A 19,943-nucleotide genomic window follows, 5' to 3' on the forward strand; every position below is an offset into this window, starting at 1 on the left:
CGCAGCAGGAAACTGAGACCGTATCACCCAATGACTGTATGGTAGCACTACATAGCGGATAGTTGTGAAGCTTTCATCAGTATTCAATTGTGATGAGTAAACGGTCAATTGGCAACAAATAATAGCTTAATAAAAACATGTCCCAACAATGAACAAGTCTGTTGCATAGTGGTACAGACGATCAATATACAATAAACTGTATGAAACAAAGTTTGTCTGTATAATCTGAAAGACCACCATCTCTAATTTATCTTAATTACGTACCGTAGATAACGCTGTCTTTCCCACAGACTACCATGTGTAGTGCCAGTTGTTTTTGTTTACAGAAACATCCATCCACAAACATGACAGTTCCAAGGCATCCATATTATCAGGAGTGAATTTATTAAAATTGGAACAAATAACATGAAACCAATAGCGTTCAAAATAACCTACATCGTTGTAAAACATGTACAAATGTAAATGAGTCAATAATGCTACAGTTGCGATAGGTTTTGAACAGAAGTTAAGGGCAAGCTTAAAATACCGACTTTACTAAAACAATTGTCCAGTGGCTCCATGCATCATATATAAAATAAATGACACCAGGGCTTGACACAATGATCCACTTTGACCAACCCATTACACAGATTGGATGACTCATCATGAATAATTAACATGAGTAAAACATCTTAAACAATCAGTGTACACAACTCAGTACATAATGAACTTCAGATAGGAAATGTATTACAGATGCAACACATTGAAACACCATGTTTTACAGAAGAGATTGATTACTGAAACTATTCTAAACATCTGAATGGAATTTATAAATTCACTGAACTCCACTACAGTTCAAGACAAACCAACATGTATAGCAGCAGTATGCACTTTTACATTTAGCAGACACTCTTACTCGAGCAACTTACAGTAGTGAGTGCATACATTTTCATACTTTTTCCCCGTACTGGTCCCCTGTGAGAATTGAACCCACAACCCTGGCATTACAAGCGCCATGCTCTACCAAATGAGCAAAACAGTTTGCATAAGGCAAGTTCAAAGTGCTCATTGTATCATTCCTAGTCAATGGTCCAGTTCCACTACCTGATATCAGGTATAACAGACTAAGGTGCAAATTTGTATCACACCATCCCAAACCCTCACACTGCCTACAGAATGTTCTAGCATGCGCCCACATTTCATTAAAAACAAATATCGGCTTTGTTATTTAATAGAAATTGCCAGAACATGCCAAGTGCTTGGGAAGGTAACAACCCTTTCACTCTTTAGTCAAATAATTTTTGTCCATTGTCTTACTAACCCTTTCCAAGTGCCAAACAGTAAGAACTATCATAGTTGGTTATGACACTCTGAAGCCCATCTCTCCATGTCTGCCTTGGGAGTCTTGCCCAGTTCACTGTTGAGTGCAACCAGGGCCGTATTCATTAGAGCACACAGTAGGAAAAAGTTTTGCAACAAAAAACAAGCATTTCTAATTGGACAATTTCAGGTAGTCCCACTCCGTTTTGGCCTGGTTTTCCCCCCCCATGTCGTGTCTAGTGAATACGACCCTGTCTGATACCCATTTGTGTTGGCAGTTGGCCCGCTCAGTAGATGGTCAGGCTGACTGAGCGGTTCATCTTCTTGCCGATTAGCCTGGAGCTCCTGCTGGACTGGAGGGTGGAGCGCGTCAGGACCCTATCAGAGATCAGAACCTTCTCCTCTGCGGCTACTTTGGCCTGCTGGGCCTTCTTCAGCTCCCTGCACGAGGACGAACGCATTGTTAGAGAAGCCATTCATAACTACCAAGAAAATAGTAATTACATCTGAAATGGATTCCTGAACCATTAAAGAGTACCGTAATTTCCGGACTATTAAGCGCACCTGAATATAAGCCGCACCCACTGAATTTTTAAATAATATGTATTTTGTACATAAATAAGCGGCCACATGTCTATAAGCCGCAGGTGCCTACCGGTACATTGAAACAAATGAACTTTGCGTTTTTTCATGCCCAGTTGTTTTCAGCGTGACGGATGATTCGCATTTCCTGTTGACAGTCCGAGTGAGAGGCAGGTCAAACGTCAGAGGAACCTCATCCATATTTATGATGTCGTGCGGGCCGATGGAATGCTCCGCTATCTTTGCATCAGTGAATTTGCGGAAGTTTGAAACTTTTTCCTCGTAGTCGGGAGGGAGCTGCTGACAGACTCGTCCGTACCCTGATGGACAGGACTTTACGTCTCATAAATCTTAGACACCACGATGGTCCACCTCTAAAATCCTCAAACTTCATTGCGGTGGCGATTGTTTTGGCTTTCAATCGGATCTGCACAGTTGAAACACCTCGGCTGTCTGCTCTCTGTGTGTTGACCCAGTCTTCAAGCTCATTTTCTAGTTCGGGCCATCTGCTTTTCTTTCCTCTGAAAGCTTTTGTTGTCTTTTTGCACTGAGTCACTTCCTCACGCTCCTGTTTCCAACGTCTTATCATCGACTAATATGACTACTGATGCAACAACTAGCACGGGTTGCTAATATGATTACTGACGCAACAACTAGCACGGGCTGCTAATATGACTATTGGCGCACAAACTAGCATGGGTTGCTTATATTACTACTGATGCAACAACTAGCATGGGTTGCTAACATGACTATTGATGCAACAACTAGCATGGGTTGCTAATATGACTACTGATGTAACAACTAGCATGGGTTGCTAATATGAGTATTGTGCTTTTGGCTAACGGACAACGAAAGAAAGTTGTTAGAACATGAGATAAACGCTGGTTTCAATGGCATATGAGGAAGTCTTTACAAAATAATTCCGTCAACATTTCTATGGTCAGATTTTTTGGCTAGGCTACTTTGAAACAAGGTAAGACATGATTCATAAAATGACAAAACATCCAGGTTTTAAACAATTACGTTTATGGCTAAACATACTAAACAAATATAAAAACGCCTCTGCCCAGTCATGTGAAATTCATTAAGGCCTAATGATTTTTTTTTCTAGTTCGGGCCATCTGCTTTTCTTCCCTCTGAAAGCTTTTGTTGTCTTTTTGGACTGAGTCAGTTCCTCACGCTGCTGTTTCCAACGTCTTATCATCGACTCATTAAGGCCAAGCTCCCGTGCAGCAGCTCTATTTTTTTCCCCAACAGCCAGATCGATCGCCTTCAAATTGAAAGCTGCATCATATGCATTTCTCCATGTCTTTGCCATGATGAGGGTGACAAAACGACTACCGTAATCAGAATGATGTGAAGTTTGAGCGCGCTCGATTTACGTCACATTATGTGACGGTGCTCAGTTTTCTGGCGGCATGAATATTGTGAAAAAAAATCCATAAATTAGCCGCTTCATTGTATAAGCCGCGAGGTTCAAAGCGTGGGAAAAAGTAGCGGCTTATAGTCCGTAAATTACGGTAGGTAGCATCACTTAATTTCTTCACAAAACAAACACTATATCGTAGTATTATCCCTAACAGTCCTACTTATGATATGATAAATGAAAAAGGAAGGAAAGCCTTGAGACATGACATATGAAGAGGGTACGTACTTCTGCAGTAGTGCATTTTTGAACTTCTCTGCGTTGAGTTCCACACGGAGCTGGTCAGCGCTCATGCGGGAGGCAGTGAGGAGGACGGGGTGCTTGGTGAGGGAAGAGGCAGACGGCCTACTGGCAGGGTCAGGGTGGATCATCAACTGCAGCACACAATACATTAATACCACTAATTAAACATTATTACTACTGCCTGTCCTGCACACAAACCACCATTACAGAATGAAGCACTGCATCCAACATGGCGACCTAAACCCTTTATAGTGCCCTACTTTCGACCAAGGCTCAGGTCAAATATGCGTACTATGTAGGGAAAGTGTACCATTTGGTAAGCACCCCTGGTCGTTTCTAGTCATACCTTCAGTAAACTTGGGAATTCCTGTGAGAGGACTTGAGGTATCGCAGGTAGTTTTCCTTGTCTGATGTCATGCCACTTGTCACCATTAGTTGGGAGTGGTTCAGCTCCTGAGGCACTGATCACAGTCAGTGCTAGGGAAAAAATATCTGCCCTGGTGAGGTTTCTGTAGTCCTGAAAAACGCATTGGTTCAGTTTTGTTACGTCACATGATTTTGGATAATTTAACAAATGAGGTTGTATGGGGAGGAGTTTTTCAATTACCTCTTGTAAGACTTCATTGGCCAGGTACCTGCTGTCCCCTTCTTCAACTTGAGGATTGTCCATTCTGGTCACATGGCCAAGATCACCTGTGGTAAAAATACAACACAAAAAAACATCAGAATCCAGCTGCCTAGTTGACAACTACACTCAATTATTAGCTTGTTTCATTTGCATGATGTTTTCTATTAGATTTATTTTGTTGAAGTACCTATTTTGTAAACAACATTTGTATTTGGTCCTTCATCGTCGTCAAATTGATCGACACACACCACAGTCCTCCGGGATAAGAAGATGTTGCCTGAGAAAAGTAAAGCACGGCAAGTGTTTAATCATAAATATTTTAAATGATTTCAATGGCTGAGCTGTATGCAAAACTCTGCAGCTACTTACTTGGCTTGATGTCCATGTGAACCAGAGAGGTGGAGTGAATGTACTTCAGTCCACGGGCCACCTGAAGGAGAAGGTCCTTGAGGTCCAGCTCAGAGAAGAAGCGCATGGTTCTGTAGTTCTCTGTAACCACGTCTGCCAGTGTGCCGCCGTTACAGTACTCATTCTGTATGAGCATGTGGTCGTCCTCTGACCAGGCAGAGTAGTACCTCACCACATGGGGGTGCTGTCCCAAGACCGCGTGGGCGTACACCTCCCGGAGTGCATTCTGTCTGAGGAAAACAGAACACAATATTAGAACAAAAATGGCATGGCATTAAGGTCAACAAGTCGTTTAAATTTACACTTGGATTGTCAGCTTTTCAAAATCCAAGGGATTCTCTTACTCGTCTACAGATCCAGCGAGGGGCTTCTTTGAGCGTTTGATGGCATAGATGCAGCCATCGAGTCTTTTCACACATTTGAAGACAGAGCCAAACTCCCCAGATCCTATCTTCTCCAGCTCATGAAACTCTGTGGCATATCTTGACATCATGTTGCTATCCAGAAGAGTCATTCTCTGCAAGAAAAGGACAGAGTTGCTTAGACACTTATCTAAAGTACAGTGTGTGTGTATCAGTGTGTGTGTGTAATAAACCACATTTTATTTGTCACATGCACCAAATACAACAGGTGTAGTAGACCTTACAGTGAAACACTTACTTACAAGCCCTTTACCAACAAAGCAGTTAACAAAATACCCCCCCCCCCCCCCCCAAAAGTGAGATATGAACAAATAATTAAAGAGTAGCAGAAAAAAACAATAGCGGGGCTATATACAGGGGGTACCTGTACAGAATCAATGTGCAGGGGGCACCGGTGTAGAGGTAATATGAACATGTAGGTAGAGTTATTAAAGTGACTAGGCATAGATAATAACAGAGTATCAGCAGCGTAGAAGAAGGGGGGGGGGGGGGGGGGGGGGGCAATGCAAATAGTCTGGGTAGCCATTTGATTAGATGTTCAGGAGTCTTATGGCTTGGGGGTAGAAGCTGTTTAAAAGCCTCTTGGAACTAGACTTGGCACTCCGGTACCGCTTGCTGTGCGGTAGCAGAGAGAACAGTCTATGACTAGGGTGGCTGGAGTCTTTGACCATTTTTAGGGCCTTCCTCTGACACCACCTGGTATAGAGGTCCTGGATGGCAGGAAGCTTGGCCTTGGTGATGTACTGTGCCGTATGCACTACCCTCTGTGGTGCATTGCGGTCAGAGGCCGAAGCAGTTGCCGTAAAAGTAAAACCTATATTTGTGATTACAAAAATGTACCTTTGATGGTGGAATGATGTCCTCTTCACACTCCGCATCACTGGCTTCCATGTCCTCTCCACATGAGCTTTAGAGACAAAGGATAGTAAACAAAGTGTGTTATATTTTGTTTACAATTGGCTCATTCATCCCCCTCCTCTCCCCTGTAACTATTCCCCAGGTCGTTGCTGCAAATGAGAACGTGTTCTCAGTCAACTTACCTGGTAAAATAACGGTAAAATAAAAAAAATATAAAAAAAATATAACATTCCAACCACTGGAGGGCAGGCAATCCCTACAAATGCACATTGTGAGTGTAACCATGTGGCTTTGGGTTGCTGCCAACAAGCATGCAATAGTCAACAGATTTAATGCACACTAGATCTAGAAGCATGTCTGAATCTATTGTCAACTAAGAATAGACCATGCTCCATTTACACCGACAGAATTACGAATCTCCCAATTCTTACATGCTTCTTTTTTTTGTATAATAGTCATAAAAGGAACTTGAGTTGTGGCATGGTAGTAAAATATGATCTACTTTACAACACTAACTGCAACTACTTTTGAGTTCCACAACTACCTTAGGATATTGGAGAGTATAAAGAGGAAATGGAGTTTGAGGTCAGTAGAAACTGAAGTCCCAGTCCCACAAAATCCCAATGTTACACCTGGTAAATAATGACATCAGTACAATGTGCTTCTCTTACTCATTCCTCTGTGATCTCTTTCGGTTGTTCCTTTGTAACGTTGCTCTCTGGATCAGTAATGAGTCAGGGGTGAATGGATTGATGTTGATCATGGGTGCAGGTCTACTCCTGCTGTCTGTGTGTGGTCTTCCTGTTGACTCCCCATTCATGTTGACGCCTACTCCTACCCGGCAGACTGTGGATTCTATGGCCACTGCCCTGGCTCTGGACAACAGACTCTGAAAGGGAAAACAAAACATTGCATTAGATAAGAATAACATGTGTATGGTTGGTGAGGGTCATATGAATACAAATATGGAAAACAAGTCACAAGGAGATCAATGATTCAGGGTAAACTCAACTATCCCATTGCCTGTAACAAATGGTAATATAATCAAACTATTCAGTCTTCTCATGTTCAAACATGTTGAAGACAGAAATAAATCAGTCATATTGCACTGTGGCTGGTTATCGCTGGCTGAAAACTTTATAAAGTTAATTTGATCTTACATTGTGGATCTGATAGAATCATTTGAAAACAATAACATGTTACTGTAGTTAACCTTAGGTGTGTGGGGGACATCAAATAGCCGGAGTTTTCTGAAGGTTTTATGGGGCGGTGTGTCGGGACAACCGGGAATGGGAGAGCTCCCGTCCTCCTGATTGTAGTGAAATTCCGGGGACGAATTGTTGTAGTAGGGCCGGGCCCCTTTTCTCGGAGAATGTGACCCCTTCATCAAGTCAGTCCCTGGGGATGTTAGGGGGAAAAGACATCCAAATCCCTCCTCATCCCAATGTTCAACTTGATCCTTCGCGGCAGCGGTCTTCGTGGTGCTGTTACAGACGTCTTGATTTAAGTAGGAGTTCTGTCTCGGCGATGGCACTGGAGAGTTCATTTCGGTGAGACTCGACTCGGCTCCAATGCTGTTGTTGCAATCGTCCTCTCCGTCACTCTGGTTAAAGTCTAGTCTCTGTCGAATAGGTCCCATCTTCGGGGACGTACCGATGAACATTCGGCAACTGAAACTCATCACTTCCCAGGCGCAGTAAAGTTGTCTATAACGTAAAAGTGGCTAGCTAGCCAAATCGTTTTCAAATTATCCCGAGTAGCTTGACATCCGTGTGCCCATGGCGCTACAATCTTGAGTCTATTTGTAATCCAAAATGACGTGGCTAAATAAATTAACGTTCGCTCACTAACTTTGCAAATACGTTAAAACGGTTAGCTAGCTACAGTAGCACGGTAAGGCGTTAGCGTCGTCCCATGAGGAGCACACCGTACTGGTAAACACACGATATATTATGCTGAGCGCTTATTTACTACAAAAAAAAAACGAATTTAGTACTTGTGTCTAGCTGTGAAAATACTCTAGTCGACTGTTTGTTTACCCGAAATATTGTCAAAAAATGTTCTGCCAATACTGCTTTGCTTCCCGCGACCGTTGGCAGAATTATCCCCCCCCCCCCAAAAAAGATTCCAATCTTCAGCCAATGAGAACGCATTCCTGAAGTTTGAAACGCGGGCGTTACATCATTCGAAGCAAAGTTTTACGCCACTAATTGGACTTTTGACATGAACGTCACTTTGGCACGATTTGAATCCTTGGATGTTTTATTTTTTAAATTTTTTTCTCCTTTGACGCTTTTAATTAATTTGTCCGCAACATTAGTCCCCATTGTTCTGTATTGTAATTCATTGCCCTTGATCTTATCAGCTAATCTTCCAGCATTCACAAGAGACACTGACCCTTTCTGAAATTGCTTCTTGGTATATCATTAAGTATTTAACAAAAAGCCAATATTCCCAGAAATCTTAAATTGATAAGAATTGTGCAACGTAAATATGTGGTAGAGACATTTTAAGCACTTGCTATAAACAAATATACTGGGTCTTACATACAAAAAAAATCTAATAAAATACTAAACAATATCCTGTTTCAAAAGTAATCAAGTAGATTTCAGATGATAAATCCACAACATTATCACAATAACAATGTGAAAATATATAGAATTTTACTGTTTTATTTAACAACCAATGTGTATCCATTATTTGTACATATTCAAAGTTAAAATATATGCTGGATTCAAAACATTGGCTATTTACTGTATATACACAGAATACAATATTCACACATGGAAAAATGGTACGAAAAGTCCAAAAACACATTACATTTCTTTATCTCATTCATGCAGCAACACACATCTCACTCATGGATGTTTCAGCATTACAGACTCTTTGTGCAGCCATATCAAAATGTCTATTTACAAATCTTAATAAAGAATTTCAGGTTTGATTTAAGAACAATATCTTGTTCTCATGAAATATTTCAATAGAAGTCATAGTACTGAAAGGCTTATCTAATCGTCCAATCCCATCTCTCCCTGTTGTATTCTTGATGCTATCCTGATGGCTTCTTCGAGTGAAGGTTGTTCACTGAGCTAAGAAACAAAAGGTTGAAATCACACAGTGAGAAAACAATATTATTTATGCGAAATTGATGGTGTGATCAGGTGTAAGCAACATAATACAACATCTCTTGTCATTAGATACTTTTGTTTAAAAACTAAGGCTCCTCCCATTGCAGTAAACAGTAGCTCATGTAGGCGTCAAAGGGAAGCAAACCTACATAGCAGACTGACTGGGTGGAGTCTACAGGGATGAGTCAAGACTAACCTTATTTACTTAAAACACCTTGTATTAACATCACAATGGAACGACTGATGTGATCGTTGAATAACAACACACTGAATGTTATGGTTTCTATTTACCAATGGATTTGTCAGGAATAGTTAGTAGTCTTTGGAATAGACAGGAGAGATGCAGAGTTCCTAAAACACATGTACCTCAAGACTGAATAAGACCCTTAGTGATGGTCAATACAAAAAGAGGCCTGATCTCAAATTGACACTGCTATAGGCCAGCTCAGTGACTACAATAGAATGCACTGTACTTCTTTATAAGGCTGTGAGTTAGGTTAACAAACAGCTGTTTGTTAAAGCTACTGCAGTGTCATTTGAACTCGTTATGCTTCTCAGCATCCAATGGGAATATATTATGTGCCCTGCTTGTCTCTTAATGTTGCAATATTTGGTGTTTTGTGTCAGAGGAAGTCCCCTACCTGGACAGCAATCTGTGTGCCGTTTGAGGTGGCTAACAGAGTGACAGGGTGAACCCCCTCCTCTGTCTGCATGCCCTGAAAGGAGGCCAAATCAATGGCCACCTGGGGAGGGGGGAAAGAGGTCCAAAATGTATTAAGACCTGAAGTCCAAAACGCATCACAAGTCTGAAGAGGGGGTTTTGCCCTTTAAGTGGAAAGTACCCAGTTGTATTGGTGTTTGCTGTGGGTGTGTTGATAGAAATATAATCACTAGTCATCATTCTAGTTCTGTCACTGTTAAGGTATCGAACAGAACTAAACACAGGGACACATTGGGGATTTCAGATCATGGTGGTAAAGTTTTAGTAAAACTCACCTGCTCTTCTGTACCATCTGCTGCTACCATGGTGACTGAATGTGTTCCATCTGCATTAAGCATTTCATGGGAAGGAACCGTGAAGGTGGTGCCATCACTGGTTACCATGGTAATTGTTTCCCCCAACGCCTGCATGTCAGCCTGCGAGATACTGACCTGGGAATGAAAAGGCATGTTTAAGGTGCATACTTTCAGTTTTTCCAAACTCACTTCACTCGCGCATAAGAGAGGCTTGCAGTACTGGCACATGCGCAGATCAAATACATTTCTGGAATGCCGATTGAGCTGTTTACATGTCCTAATCATTCAAAACAAAGGCGTTTTAATTTGCATATGCTCATTTCGATTATGACCATACACAGATTAAGATCAGCATAGTTAGGTGTTTACACAACTAATGCCATACTTGGCCCTCTGCCATAATCAGTTATTAGCGTGCATGTAAACATGTATGGTGTGTATGGTGCCATGGGTATAGAGGTGTGCAGATGTAGGGGGATAAATTAGGTTTTTGAGACATTAATTAAGAGAGGTAACGTAGAAATAGAATGAATATGCTCATTCTAGTTTAGTATTTGCTAACCTGTTGGGTAGTGAAGTGTGATCAAATGCACATCCTTCAGTGTGGTGCAGGGCCAAAAAAAACTAGGTATAAAATAAATAGAGCCTGCACACGCATAAGCTCCACCACGCACCTTTATTCACAAACAACGTTTCCATCCTTTAAGCCATTTCCTGTGAATGCCATCTGATTCATTTATTATGACAACTACTGTTGGGTATTAATATACGTTTTGTCTACCTGATATAAATGTCTACACAGTTATAATATTCAATCAATAAATATACACTGCTCAAAAAAATAAAGGGAACACTTAAACAACACAATGTAACTCCAAGTCAATCACACTTCTGTGAAATCAAACTGTCCAATTAGGAAGCAACACTGATTGACAATAAATTTCACATGCTGTTGTGCAAATGGAATAGACAAAAGGTGGAAATTATAGGCAATTAGCAAGACACCCCCAAAAAGGGAGTGATTCTGCAGGTGGTGACCACAGACAACTCCTCAGTTCCTATGCTTCCTGGCTGATGTTTTAGTCACTTTTGAATGCTGGCGGTGCTCTCACTCTAGTGGTAGCATGAGACGGAGTCTACAACCCACACAAGTGGCTCAGGTAGTGCAGTTCATCCAGGATGGCACATCAATGCGAACTGTGGCAAAAAGGTTTGCTGTGTCTGTCAGCGTAGTGTCCAGAGCATGGAGGCGCTACCAGGAGACAGGCCAGTACATCAGGAGACGTGGAGGAGGCCGTAGGAGGGCAACAACCCAGCAGCAGGACCGCTACCTCCGCCTTTGTGCCAGGAGGTGCACTGCCAGAGCCCTGCAAAATGACCTCCAGCAGGCCACAAATGTGCATGTGTCTGCTCAAACGGTCAGAAACAGACTCCATGAGGGTGGTATGAGGGCCCGACGTCCACAGGTGGGGGTTGGGCTTACAGCCCAGCACCGTGCAGGACGTTTGGAATTTGCCAGAGAACACCAAGATTGGCAAATTTGCCACTGGCGCTCTGTGCTCTTCACAGATGAAAGCAGGTTCACACTGAGCACATGTGACAGACGTGACAGAGTCTGGAGACACCGTGGAGAACGTTCTGCTGCCTGCAACATCCTCCAGCATGACCGGTTTGGCGGTGGGTCAGTCATGGTGTGAGGTGGCATTTCTTTGTGGTGCCGCACAGCCCTCCATGTGCTCGCCAGAGGTAGCCTGACTGCCATTAGGTACCGAGATGAGATCCTCAGACCCCTTGTGAGACCATATGCTGACACATGCACATTTGTGGCCTGCTGGAGGTCATTTAGCAGGGCTCTGGCAGTGCACCTCCTTGCACAAAGGCGGAGGTAGCGGTCCTGCTGCTGGGTTGTTGCCCTCCTACGGCCTCCTCCACGTCTCCTGATGTACTGGCCTGTCTCCTGGTAGCGCCTCCATGCTCTGGACACTACGCTGACAGACACAGCAAACCTTTTTGTCACAGCTCGCATTGATGTGCCATCCTGGATGAACTGCACTACCTGAGCCACTTGTGTGGGTTGTAGACTCCGTCTCATGCTACCACTAGAGTGAGAGCACCGCCAGCATTCAAAAGTGACCAAAACATCAGCCAGGAAGCATAGGAACTGAGAAGTGGTCTGTGGTCACCACCTGCAGAATCACAAATTTTTTGGGGGTGTCTTGCTAATTTGCCTATAATTTCCACCTTTTGTCTATTCCATTTGCACAACAGCATGTGAAATGTATTGTCAATCAGTGTTGCTTCCTAAGTGGACAGTTTGATTTCATAGAAGTGTGATTGACTTGGAGTTACATTGTGTTGTTTAAGTGTTCCCTTTATTTTTTTGAGCAGTGTATATAGTGCCTTCGGAAAGTATACAGACCTCTTGAATTTTCCACACTTTGTTACGTTACAGCCTTATTCTAAAATGGATTTTAAAAAATCTATCCTAAGCAACCTACACACAATTCCCCATAATGGCAAAGCGAAAACAGCTTTATTAAAAATAACAGAAATACCTTATTCATATAAGTATTCAGACCCTTTGCTATGCGACTCGAAATTGAGCTCGGGTGCATCCTGTTTCCATTGATCATCCTTGAGACGTTTCCACAAATTGACTGGAGTCCACCTGCGGTAAATTCAATTGATTGGACATGATTTGGAAAGGCACACACCTGTCTATATAAGGTCCCACAGTTGACAGTGCATGTCAGAGCAAAAACCAAGCCATGAGGTAGAAGGAATTGTCCGTAGAGGTCCGAGACAGGATTGTGTCGAGGCACAGATCTGGGGAAGGGTACCTAAACATTCCTGCAGCATTGAAGGTCCCAAAGAACACAGTGGCCTCCATCATTCTTAAATGGGCGAAGTTTGGAACCACCAAGACTCTTCCTGAGCAATCGGGGGAGAAGGGCCTTGGTCGGGGAGATGACTAAGAACCCGATGGCCACTCTGACAGAGCTCTAGAGCTCCTCTGTAGAGATGGGAGAACCTTTCAGAAGGACAACCATCTCTGCAGCACTCCACCAATCAGGCCTTTATGGTAGTGGCCAGACGTGCCTTTTACTAAGGAGTGGCTTCCATGACAGCCCGCTTGGAGTTTGCCAAAAGGCACCGAAAGACTCTCAGACAATGAGAAACAAGATTCTCTGGTCTAATGAAATCAAGATTGAACTCTTTGACCTGAATGCCAAGCGTCACGTCCGGAAAAAACCTGGCACCATCCCTACAGTGAAGCATGGTGGTGGCAGCATCATGCTGTGGGCATGTTGTTTAGCGGCATGAACTGGGAGATAAGTCAGGATCGAGGCGAAGGTGAACCGAGCAAAGTACAGAGAGATCCTTGATGAAAACCTGCCCGAGGGCTGCCGAGTGGCGCAGCGGTCTAAGGCACTGCATCTCAGTGCTAGAGGCATCACTACAGACCCTGTTTCGTTTCCAGCCTGTATCACAACCAGCCGTGATTGGGAGTCCCATAGGGTGGTGCACAAGTGGCCCAGCATCGTCCAGGTTAGGGTTTGGCCGTCATTGGAAATAAGAACTTCTTATTTAAATAACATTTAAAAAAAAAAATGCAATCTTCCAACAACCCTTAGCACACAGCCAAGACGAATCAGGAGTCTCTGAATGTCCTTGAGTGGCCCAGCCAGAGCCCGGACTTGAACCCGATCGAACATCTCTGGAGTGACCTGAAAATAGCTGTACAGCAACGCACCCCATCCAACCTGACAGAGCTTGAGAGGATATGCAGAGTGGAATTGAAAGAACACCCCAAATATAGGTGTGCCAAGCTTGTAGCGTCATACTTAAGACTCAAGGCTGTAATCGCTGCCAACGGTGCTTCAACAAAGTACTGAGTAAAGGGTCTGAATATTTATATAAATTGAAAATATCAGTTGTTTTTTAGATTTCTAAAAACAAGTTTTTGCTTTGTCATTATGGGGTATTGTGTGTAAATTGAGACAAAAAAAATATTTAATCTATTTTAGAATAAGGCTGTAACGTAACAAAATGTGGAAAAAGTCATGGGGTCTGAATACTTTCCAAATGCACTGTATGTGTGTGTACACACACACAAAAAAGATCCCCTTTCAACTTAAATATGTATAGACTGCTCTAATTGATGCTTGTCCTATGTCTATAACTATGGGTGTGGTACACTTCCGGTGAAATTAAATAAGTGTGACGACTCCATTTATTTTATACTAACCTGTTGAGTTCCATCCGGGTGTGTTATGAGCTGCACATGCTGCTGACCAATGGCCTCAGTCTCAGTCATCTGTTCCGAACAGGACTCTTCCGCCTCTTCCTCCTCAACCGGGGCAAAATTCACTGAGGGATCATCGATGGCCTCTGAATCACATGGAATAACAACAATGACATTTCTCAATTATCGTCTCGTGACTGTCATTACTCTGGTTGCAGTCCTGATAAGGGCATAACAGCAGTCAGTGATTCATCGAGAGTCAACCTTTAAACAGATACGTCAGACTTTAGAGGTAATCTACAGGTAACTGCCAAAATAAAAGCAAACGCTTGAGTAAATTAGGGATACACAGTATATTGAAAGCAGGTTATTCCACAAAGGTGTGGTTCTTGAGTTATATAAGCAATTAAAAAACATCCCATCATACTTAGGGGTCATGTATAAAAATGCCCAGATGCTCATTACTTTGGCTACCATGAGTAGAAGAATACTCAGTTACTTTGAAAGAGGGGTCTCAAAGGAGCATAGGGGGTTTAAAATGTGTGTCTCATTCACCAGATCTCAATCAAATTGTAAACTTATGGGAGATTCTGGAGCGGTACCTGAGACAGCATTTTCCACCACCATCAACAAAACACCAAATTCTGGAATTTTTCATTGAAGAAAGGCGTCACATCCCTCAAATAGACACTTGTATGCCAAGGCGCATTCAAGCGGTTCTGGCGACCCAACGTTCTATTACGACACTATGTTGGCGTTTGTTTTGGCAGTTACCTGTATGTTTATGGTTATTAGGTCACCACTAGTTACACCTTCGTACACATAGGTTGGGTTCTTTTTTTTCTCCTCCCCAAAAAACAGAGGAGAGGAAAGACAAATAAGATGAAGTCATCCATTGATGACTAATACATATGTGTAAGGTGGTGTTGACTACCAAGCCTGACCTGTAGGGGGTTCATAGTAGGCCTCCTGCTCTTCCTCAATGGGCTCTGTGACGTTATGCGCTGTGCGTTTGTGCATGGCCAGGGTGGAGATCTGCTTGTAGGTCTTCCCACAGTGGTTGCAGTTGTAGGGCTTGCATGGTGTGTGGACAACGTGGTGTTTGTAAAGGCTGGAGTACTCTGTGAACCGCTTGTCACAGCCTGGGACAGTGCATACGTAAGGCTTCTCTCCTGTAAATACATCCATTTCATTAATAACACTGTAAAAGGCCACACTACAAAAGGACTGAATAATGTTGTTGTGTGACTTTTAACATAAAGAGAAACATAAGGACTATATACCTGTGTGGATCCTCACATGGTTCTTATAGTTGGTGGCACTGGCAAAGGCTCGCCCACAGCCAGGCTCTGCACAGTAGTAAGGCCTCTCCCCTGTGTGTGTGCGAATGTGCACCTTCCTGATGTTAGAGGTAGTAAACGATCTCCCGCACCCCTCAAACGGGCACATGAATGGCTTCTCGCCTACAGTACAGAGGGGATGATGAGCTTGTTCAAGACCTCTTCAAATTCATGGTTGAGATCATTTATAAACAGCATTATCACATGATTTCTAATCCAAATCCGAGGGCAAAAAAAACAACTACTTGTACACTGTAGATTGCATTTGTAGGGATAAGACTAGGTATAAGTCTGACTGGACAATTTTGTACCTGTGTGGGTTCTGATGTGCTTTTGGAGGTCACCTGACGTCTTGAACGACTTTGCACAGTGCACTTCCTGGCAGCGATAAGGCTTCTCACCAGTGTGTGTCCTGATGTGGCTTTTCAGGCCATACCCTTTTGGGGGAAAAAAACACATTTTGCTGAGTTGGAAACATGTGCTGTACATTTAATGGATCACAGTCACACTGACCGACATTGAGGAATTGTTCAAACTGAGGAAACTGATATCTCCTTAGCCATTTCAACAACGTTACTGTGACTTATGCCTAGAGCTCCTCCGCTTCATATCTCAAAGGATTATGGACCTTTGCATTAGTCTGAAGATCGTTTATTACCTGTAGCAAACTTCTTTCCACAACCCAGATGATCACACAGATATGGCCGGTCACCTGTGTGGTACCTCTCATGTACCTGCAGAGGTCAGAAAAGAGCAAATGAAACAAGATTAACAGATTAGTCATTTGGACCAGTTGAGTCTGACTCATTCTACATTCAAGAACCCAAGTCACCTTCAGGGAGTGAGTGTGCTTTACCTTCAGATGGTGTGCTGTTGTGTAGAGTTTCCCACAGCCCTCATAGTCACAGCGGAAAGATTTCTCTGTAGGCTGCTCCCTAGAACTACGACCACTCTGCCTTTGTAGCACAATCTGAAAGAAATATGTATCCAATGTACACTGGTTGTAAATATGATATGACATAGATAAACATGAGAAGTATAGTACCTGCATCTGGACACCACAATCTTGCTCAGCTCTCATCAGTACGGAGTTGACATCATCAGCTTCCACCTGAGAAAACAAAGGGGGTAATAACCAGTGACCATTTTTCCTCAAACACAGATAAGGTATTTGAAAATTGCCTATACTGCTGAGTTGATGAGCTGTTAAGATACAATGTCAATAGCAAACTACCTTAGCGGTGTATTGTTCCAGCACGTTGATGGTCTCTTGGTCGAGGGTTCCATCAGCGTTCAGGTCTGACACGGTTCCATCTGCCTGGATGGCCAGGATGGTGTTGGTTTGGGGCATCTGTACTGTGTGCTGGATGTAAGCTGTGGTGCCATCCTCCAGCTGAACAGCCTGCAGGGTATTCTGGTCATATGTATCTGGGAGGGAGTTTCATTGAAATTTAGTACCCTCTGGCAAAAAGTTGTTTTCATTTTTAATTTACCCATCCAAATTCCTCATAAAAATTGAAACACTGGGTGAAAACACATTTAATGACAAAGGGATTACAACAATCTTAAAAAGATGCAATATGCAGAAATCACTCCACCATTTCCTAGTTGCTAAAATTATTAAATTTGCTTAATTTCAGTTTGTGACAAAACAAGCAATGTAGAGAATCACTGTACCATCTTAATCTCTGAAATATATTTTCAATAACAAAAAATATTGTATTTTCAGCTGTTTGAAGCATGTGTACAAAACCGAAAGTAAAAGATGCAAAAGCTAAACTTAAGATCGGGAAGCATAGAAAAAGTGCACATAGAACAGATTTACCACTTATTAGACTTGCTTTCAGTGAGAAATGACAGATCTATCTCTATGTGAATTTGGTCAGGTCACCTAAAAGGCTACATGTTGCAGCTTTAAGATTGAGACAAACCTTTTGGTGTGTGGATGTAAGCCGTTGTGCCATCTTCCAGCTGCACAGCCTGACCATCCTCAAGTCTCAGACCATCTCCTCCAATTACATCACACAAAGGGGATCCTGTCCACCTGTTGGTCTCCTCTGATAAGTAAAAATGGGGAAATATTGATATTATATTACTATTCCCATCACAATACAGTTTAATCTTAAAGCGAAGTGACATGAATAAACAAAATGTCTAAATTAAAAACAAAATAAGCAATGATTAATTAAAACACATCAATAATTAACATTGCTAAGAGGAAAACAGACCTGCTCTTGGCATTGATACATGTTGGACATATGCAGTAGATCCATCCTCCAGCTGAATGACCTGTCCATCCATGAACTTTCCATCTGAAATGGAGACTGCATTCTTCAATCAGACTGCTCTCATCAAATAATGGACTAAATCATGGTAATAATCAATAGAAAGAAGAAATCTGTCACGACTTGGCCAAGCAAGGTTAGCAACTCTTTCTACATGGTCAGACCGTTTGGGGGGTTACTTTATGGGGTAGTGTTCACTGTTAGTCAAGCCAATACATTCATGGCCACTTTCCATTACTGTATGTTTGGAGATGATTGACATTTGAGTTACCTTTAGGGTTGTGCTGTATGTAAGCTGTAGAGCCATCTGCAAGGGTCACAGCCTGTAAACTCACAGTGTCCATGTCCATTTGATCGCCATCTTTTGAACACAAATGACACAAGGGAGAAAAAAACAGGCTCTAGATGTATAACAGCATGTGTAAGTAACTTTTTGCTTTGCTGGAAACTTGGCAGAATCCCCACCGATAAATGGAAAGGCATGGGTCAACTCACCTGAAACAGTCTCTGCCAAACAGAGGGTGACCTGCTGAGTGTCTCCACCTGCATTTTGGAACTCTGCAATGCCCTGGGAGTCCCGGTTAATCTGAGCCAACAGCATTGTCGCTCTGCCAGACGAACACACACACCTACGTTAAATTCACTGTGTGTGGCTGACATACGTTAAATTCACTGTGTGTGGCTGCATTGGGTGCAGTCAGTCACTTTCCATTCAACTCTTGTAGTCAGATGCACAAAGATAATTTATGGATGCGACAAGACCCACTTTATTCAATTGGATAGCAGTGTCTGTTGCATTACTAGATCATATGTACACTAATAATACAAATCAAACGTCCAGCTGCTTCCAGCTGACATGTTGTACAACAGTTGATAGGAGTAGCGCAGATTCAACAGTTCATGTTGTTGCCAAGTTGGATGGAACTTGATAGGGCAGTCAACAGTGCAGCTTCAGCTAGCTGTGTCAGACATCACGTTACCGTATCAACTATGAATGTGATTAGTATTTTTGTTTACCTATACCTAGCTAACTATAAGTAACGAACTAAATTAGACAAACGTTAGCTAGCGTTAGCTGAGAACAATTTTTGTTCGATTAGCGTTAGCTAACCGACACTCGGTGATCATTTCACTAACGTTAGCTAAGTTAGCTAGCTAGTTAGTTCGTCATTCATGTATCTACTAGCAAACTAGTTAATGTTGAGAAAGGGCAAGTTAGTTAGCTAAATAAACAGTCAATGGGGAAATCGAGTTTATAAATTAGCCTCTTAAACGAACGGCTAACGTTAAATAGTTAGCAGGCAGCAGTTAGTAGTGTAAAGAACGCGGACAAATCATTTGCTAGTGCTAATTAGCATGTGGGCTAGCGAATAATATATATATTTTTTAGACAATACATGATTTAAACTATGGTTTAATGGAGTATATTTCTCATATCAAACGGCGAGCACAGATATCCCCTTCCGTCTCCCAAACTGGATATGGCTGTAGAAAGGCACACTGGGTAAAACCACATTTATACGAACCTCTAAAATTTCCAACAATCCCTTCGGTTCGACCACCATGCATCAGGGCAGGAAATGTTCTCATGTGCGCGCACCCTGGAACATGTACAAAGATAGCACTTGCCCCGATGATTGGCAAATATTTCAGTCACGCAAGCTTCTAGTAATCTCATTGGTTCAAAGTCATTTCAATCATTGACTAGTGACCTCCCATAGCCATAAATTCTTCACATTCTGCTTTTGGGGTACGTTCCATACGCCATTCTGGATCACAATTGCGACCGCTTGCAAGTAAATTCAAGCGATTTCCAATAAAATATTTAACCTCACCTATGTTATTACACGTGATATTCGTGCTGTTCGTTCAGCACAAGAAACAAATATAATCCTAAAAAACGTTTTCGAAGTTGGACACAGCCATTTTGGAACCGCAAAGCCTCATGGTAGCATAGAGTCGAGCGAGGTAATGTGGGCAATGCAGTTGAATAAAACTCCAGGGTATTTGTAATGCATTTTATATACATTGACGTTAGCCAGCAGTGTCTGTTAAATGAAA

General features: G+C 42.4%; 2 protein-coding genes across 5 annotated transcripts; both read right to left on the reverse strand.

The window, feature by feature from the left end:
• Window positions 1-365: 365 nt before the first annotated feature.
• Window positions 366-7,982, reverse strand: LOC129834694 (wee1-like protein kinase 1-A). Its single transcript, XM_055899911.1, has 10 exons — window positions 7,080-7,982; window positions 6,538-6,755; window positions 5,849-5,915; window positions 4,931-5,103; window positions 4,548-4,816; window positions 4,366-4,455; window positions 4,158-4,243; window positions 3,897-4,067; window positions 3,536-3,681; window positions 366-1,740 (listed from the first exon to the last, which is right to left on the reverse strand). Exons 1-10 carry the CDS (start codon window positions 7,545-7,547, stop codon window positions 1,587-1,589), a joined length of 1,842 nt encoding a protein of 613 aa, XP_055755886.1. The 5' UTR covers window positions 7,548-7,982; the 3' UTR covers window positions 366-1,586.
• Window positions 7,983-8,518: 536 nt separating this feature from the next.
• On the reverse strand, window positions 8,519-19,753 carry LOC129834697 (zinc finger protein 143-like). 4 transcript variants are annotated; one of them, XM_055899915.1, is made up of 16 exons: window positions 19,409-19,753; window positions 18,378-18,490; window positions 18,154-18,243; window positions 17,826-17,921; window positions 17,529-17,654; window positions 16,832-17,025; window positions 16,643-16,708; window positions 16,454-16,567; window positions 16,256-16,331; window positions 15,909-16,034; window positions 15,541-15,720; window positions 15,202-15,429; window positions 14,261-14,403; window positions 9,991-10,146; window positions 9,636-9,737; window positions 8,519-8,955 (listed from the first exon to the last, which is right to left on the reverse strand). In XM_055899915.1, exons 2-16 carry the CDS (start codon window positions 18,481-18,483, stop codon window positions 8,875-8,877), a joined length of 1,884 nt encoding a protein of 627 aa, XP_055755890.1. In that variant the 5' UTR covers window positions 18,484-18,490; window positions 19,409-19,753; the 3' UTR covers window positions 8,519-8,874. The 4 variants fall into 4 exon arrangements, with proteins under 4 accessions (XP_055755890.1, XP_055755891.1, XP_055755892.1 ...); XM_055899916.1 differs by lacking the exon at window positions 19,409-19,753 and adding an exon at window positions 19,280-19,393; XM_055899917.1 differs by lacking the exon at window positions 19,409-19,753 and having other exon boundaries at window positions 17,826-17,909; window positions 18,378-19,394.
• Between the last annotated feature and the right edge of the window lie 190 nt (window positions 19,754-19,943).

This window comes from Salvelinus fontinalis, chromosome 35 (genome assembly GCF_029448725.1).
Source record: "Salvelinus fontinalis isolate EN_2023a chromosome 35, ASM2944872v1, whole genome shotgun sequence".
NCBI classification, from domain to species: domain Eukaryota; kingdom Metazoa; phylum Chordata; class Actinopteri; order Salmoniformes; family Salmonidae; genus Salvelinus; species Salvelinus fontinalis.

Excerpts from the sequence above, each read along its gene's own strand:
- LOC129834697 (XM_055899918.1), bottom strand. The coding sequence starts at position 18,483 with ATGCTGTTGGCTCAGATTAACCGGGACTCCCAGGGCATTGCAGAGTTC. Across the intron at positions 15,430-15,540 it reads CCATGTGAGGATCCACACAG|GAGAGAAGCCTTACGTATGC; the intron begins GTATATAGTCCT and ends ATGTATTTACAG. Across the intron at positions 8,956-9,635 it reads GCACACAGATTGCTGTCCAG|CTCAGTGAACAACCTTCACT; the intron begins GTAGGGGACTTC and ends TTTGTTTCTTAG.
- LOC129834694 (XM_055899911.1), bottom strand. The coding sequence starts at position 7,547 with ATGAGTTTCAGTTGCCGAATGTTCATCGGTACGTCCCCGAAGATGGGA. Across the intron at positions 6,756-7,079 it reads ATGTCCCCCACACACCTAAG|AGTCTGTTGTCCAGAGCCAG; the intron begins GTTAACTACAGT and ends TTTCCCTTTCAG. Across the intron at positions 1,741-3,535 it reads AAAAATGCACTACTGCAGAA|GGAGCTGAAGAAGGCCCAGC; the intron begins GTACGTACCCTC and ends GTCCTCGTGCAG.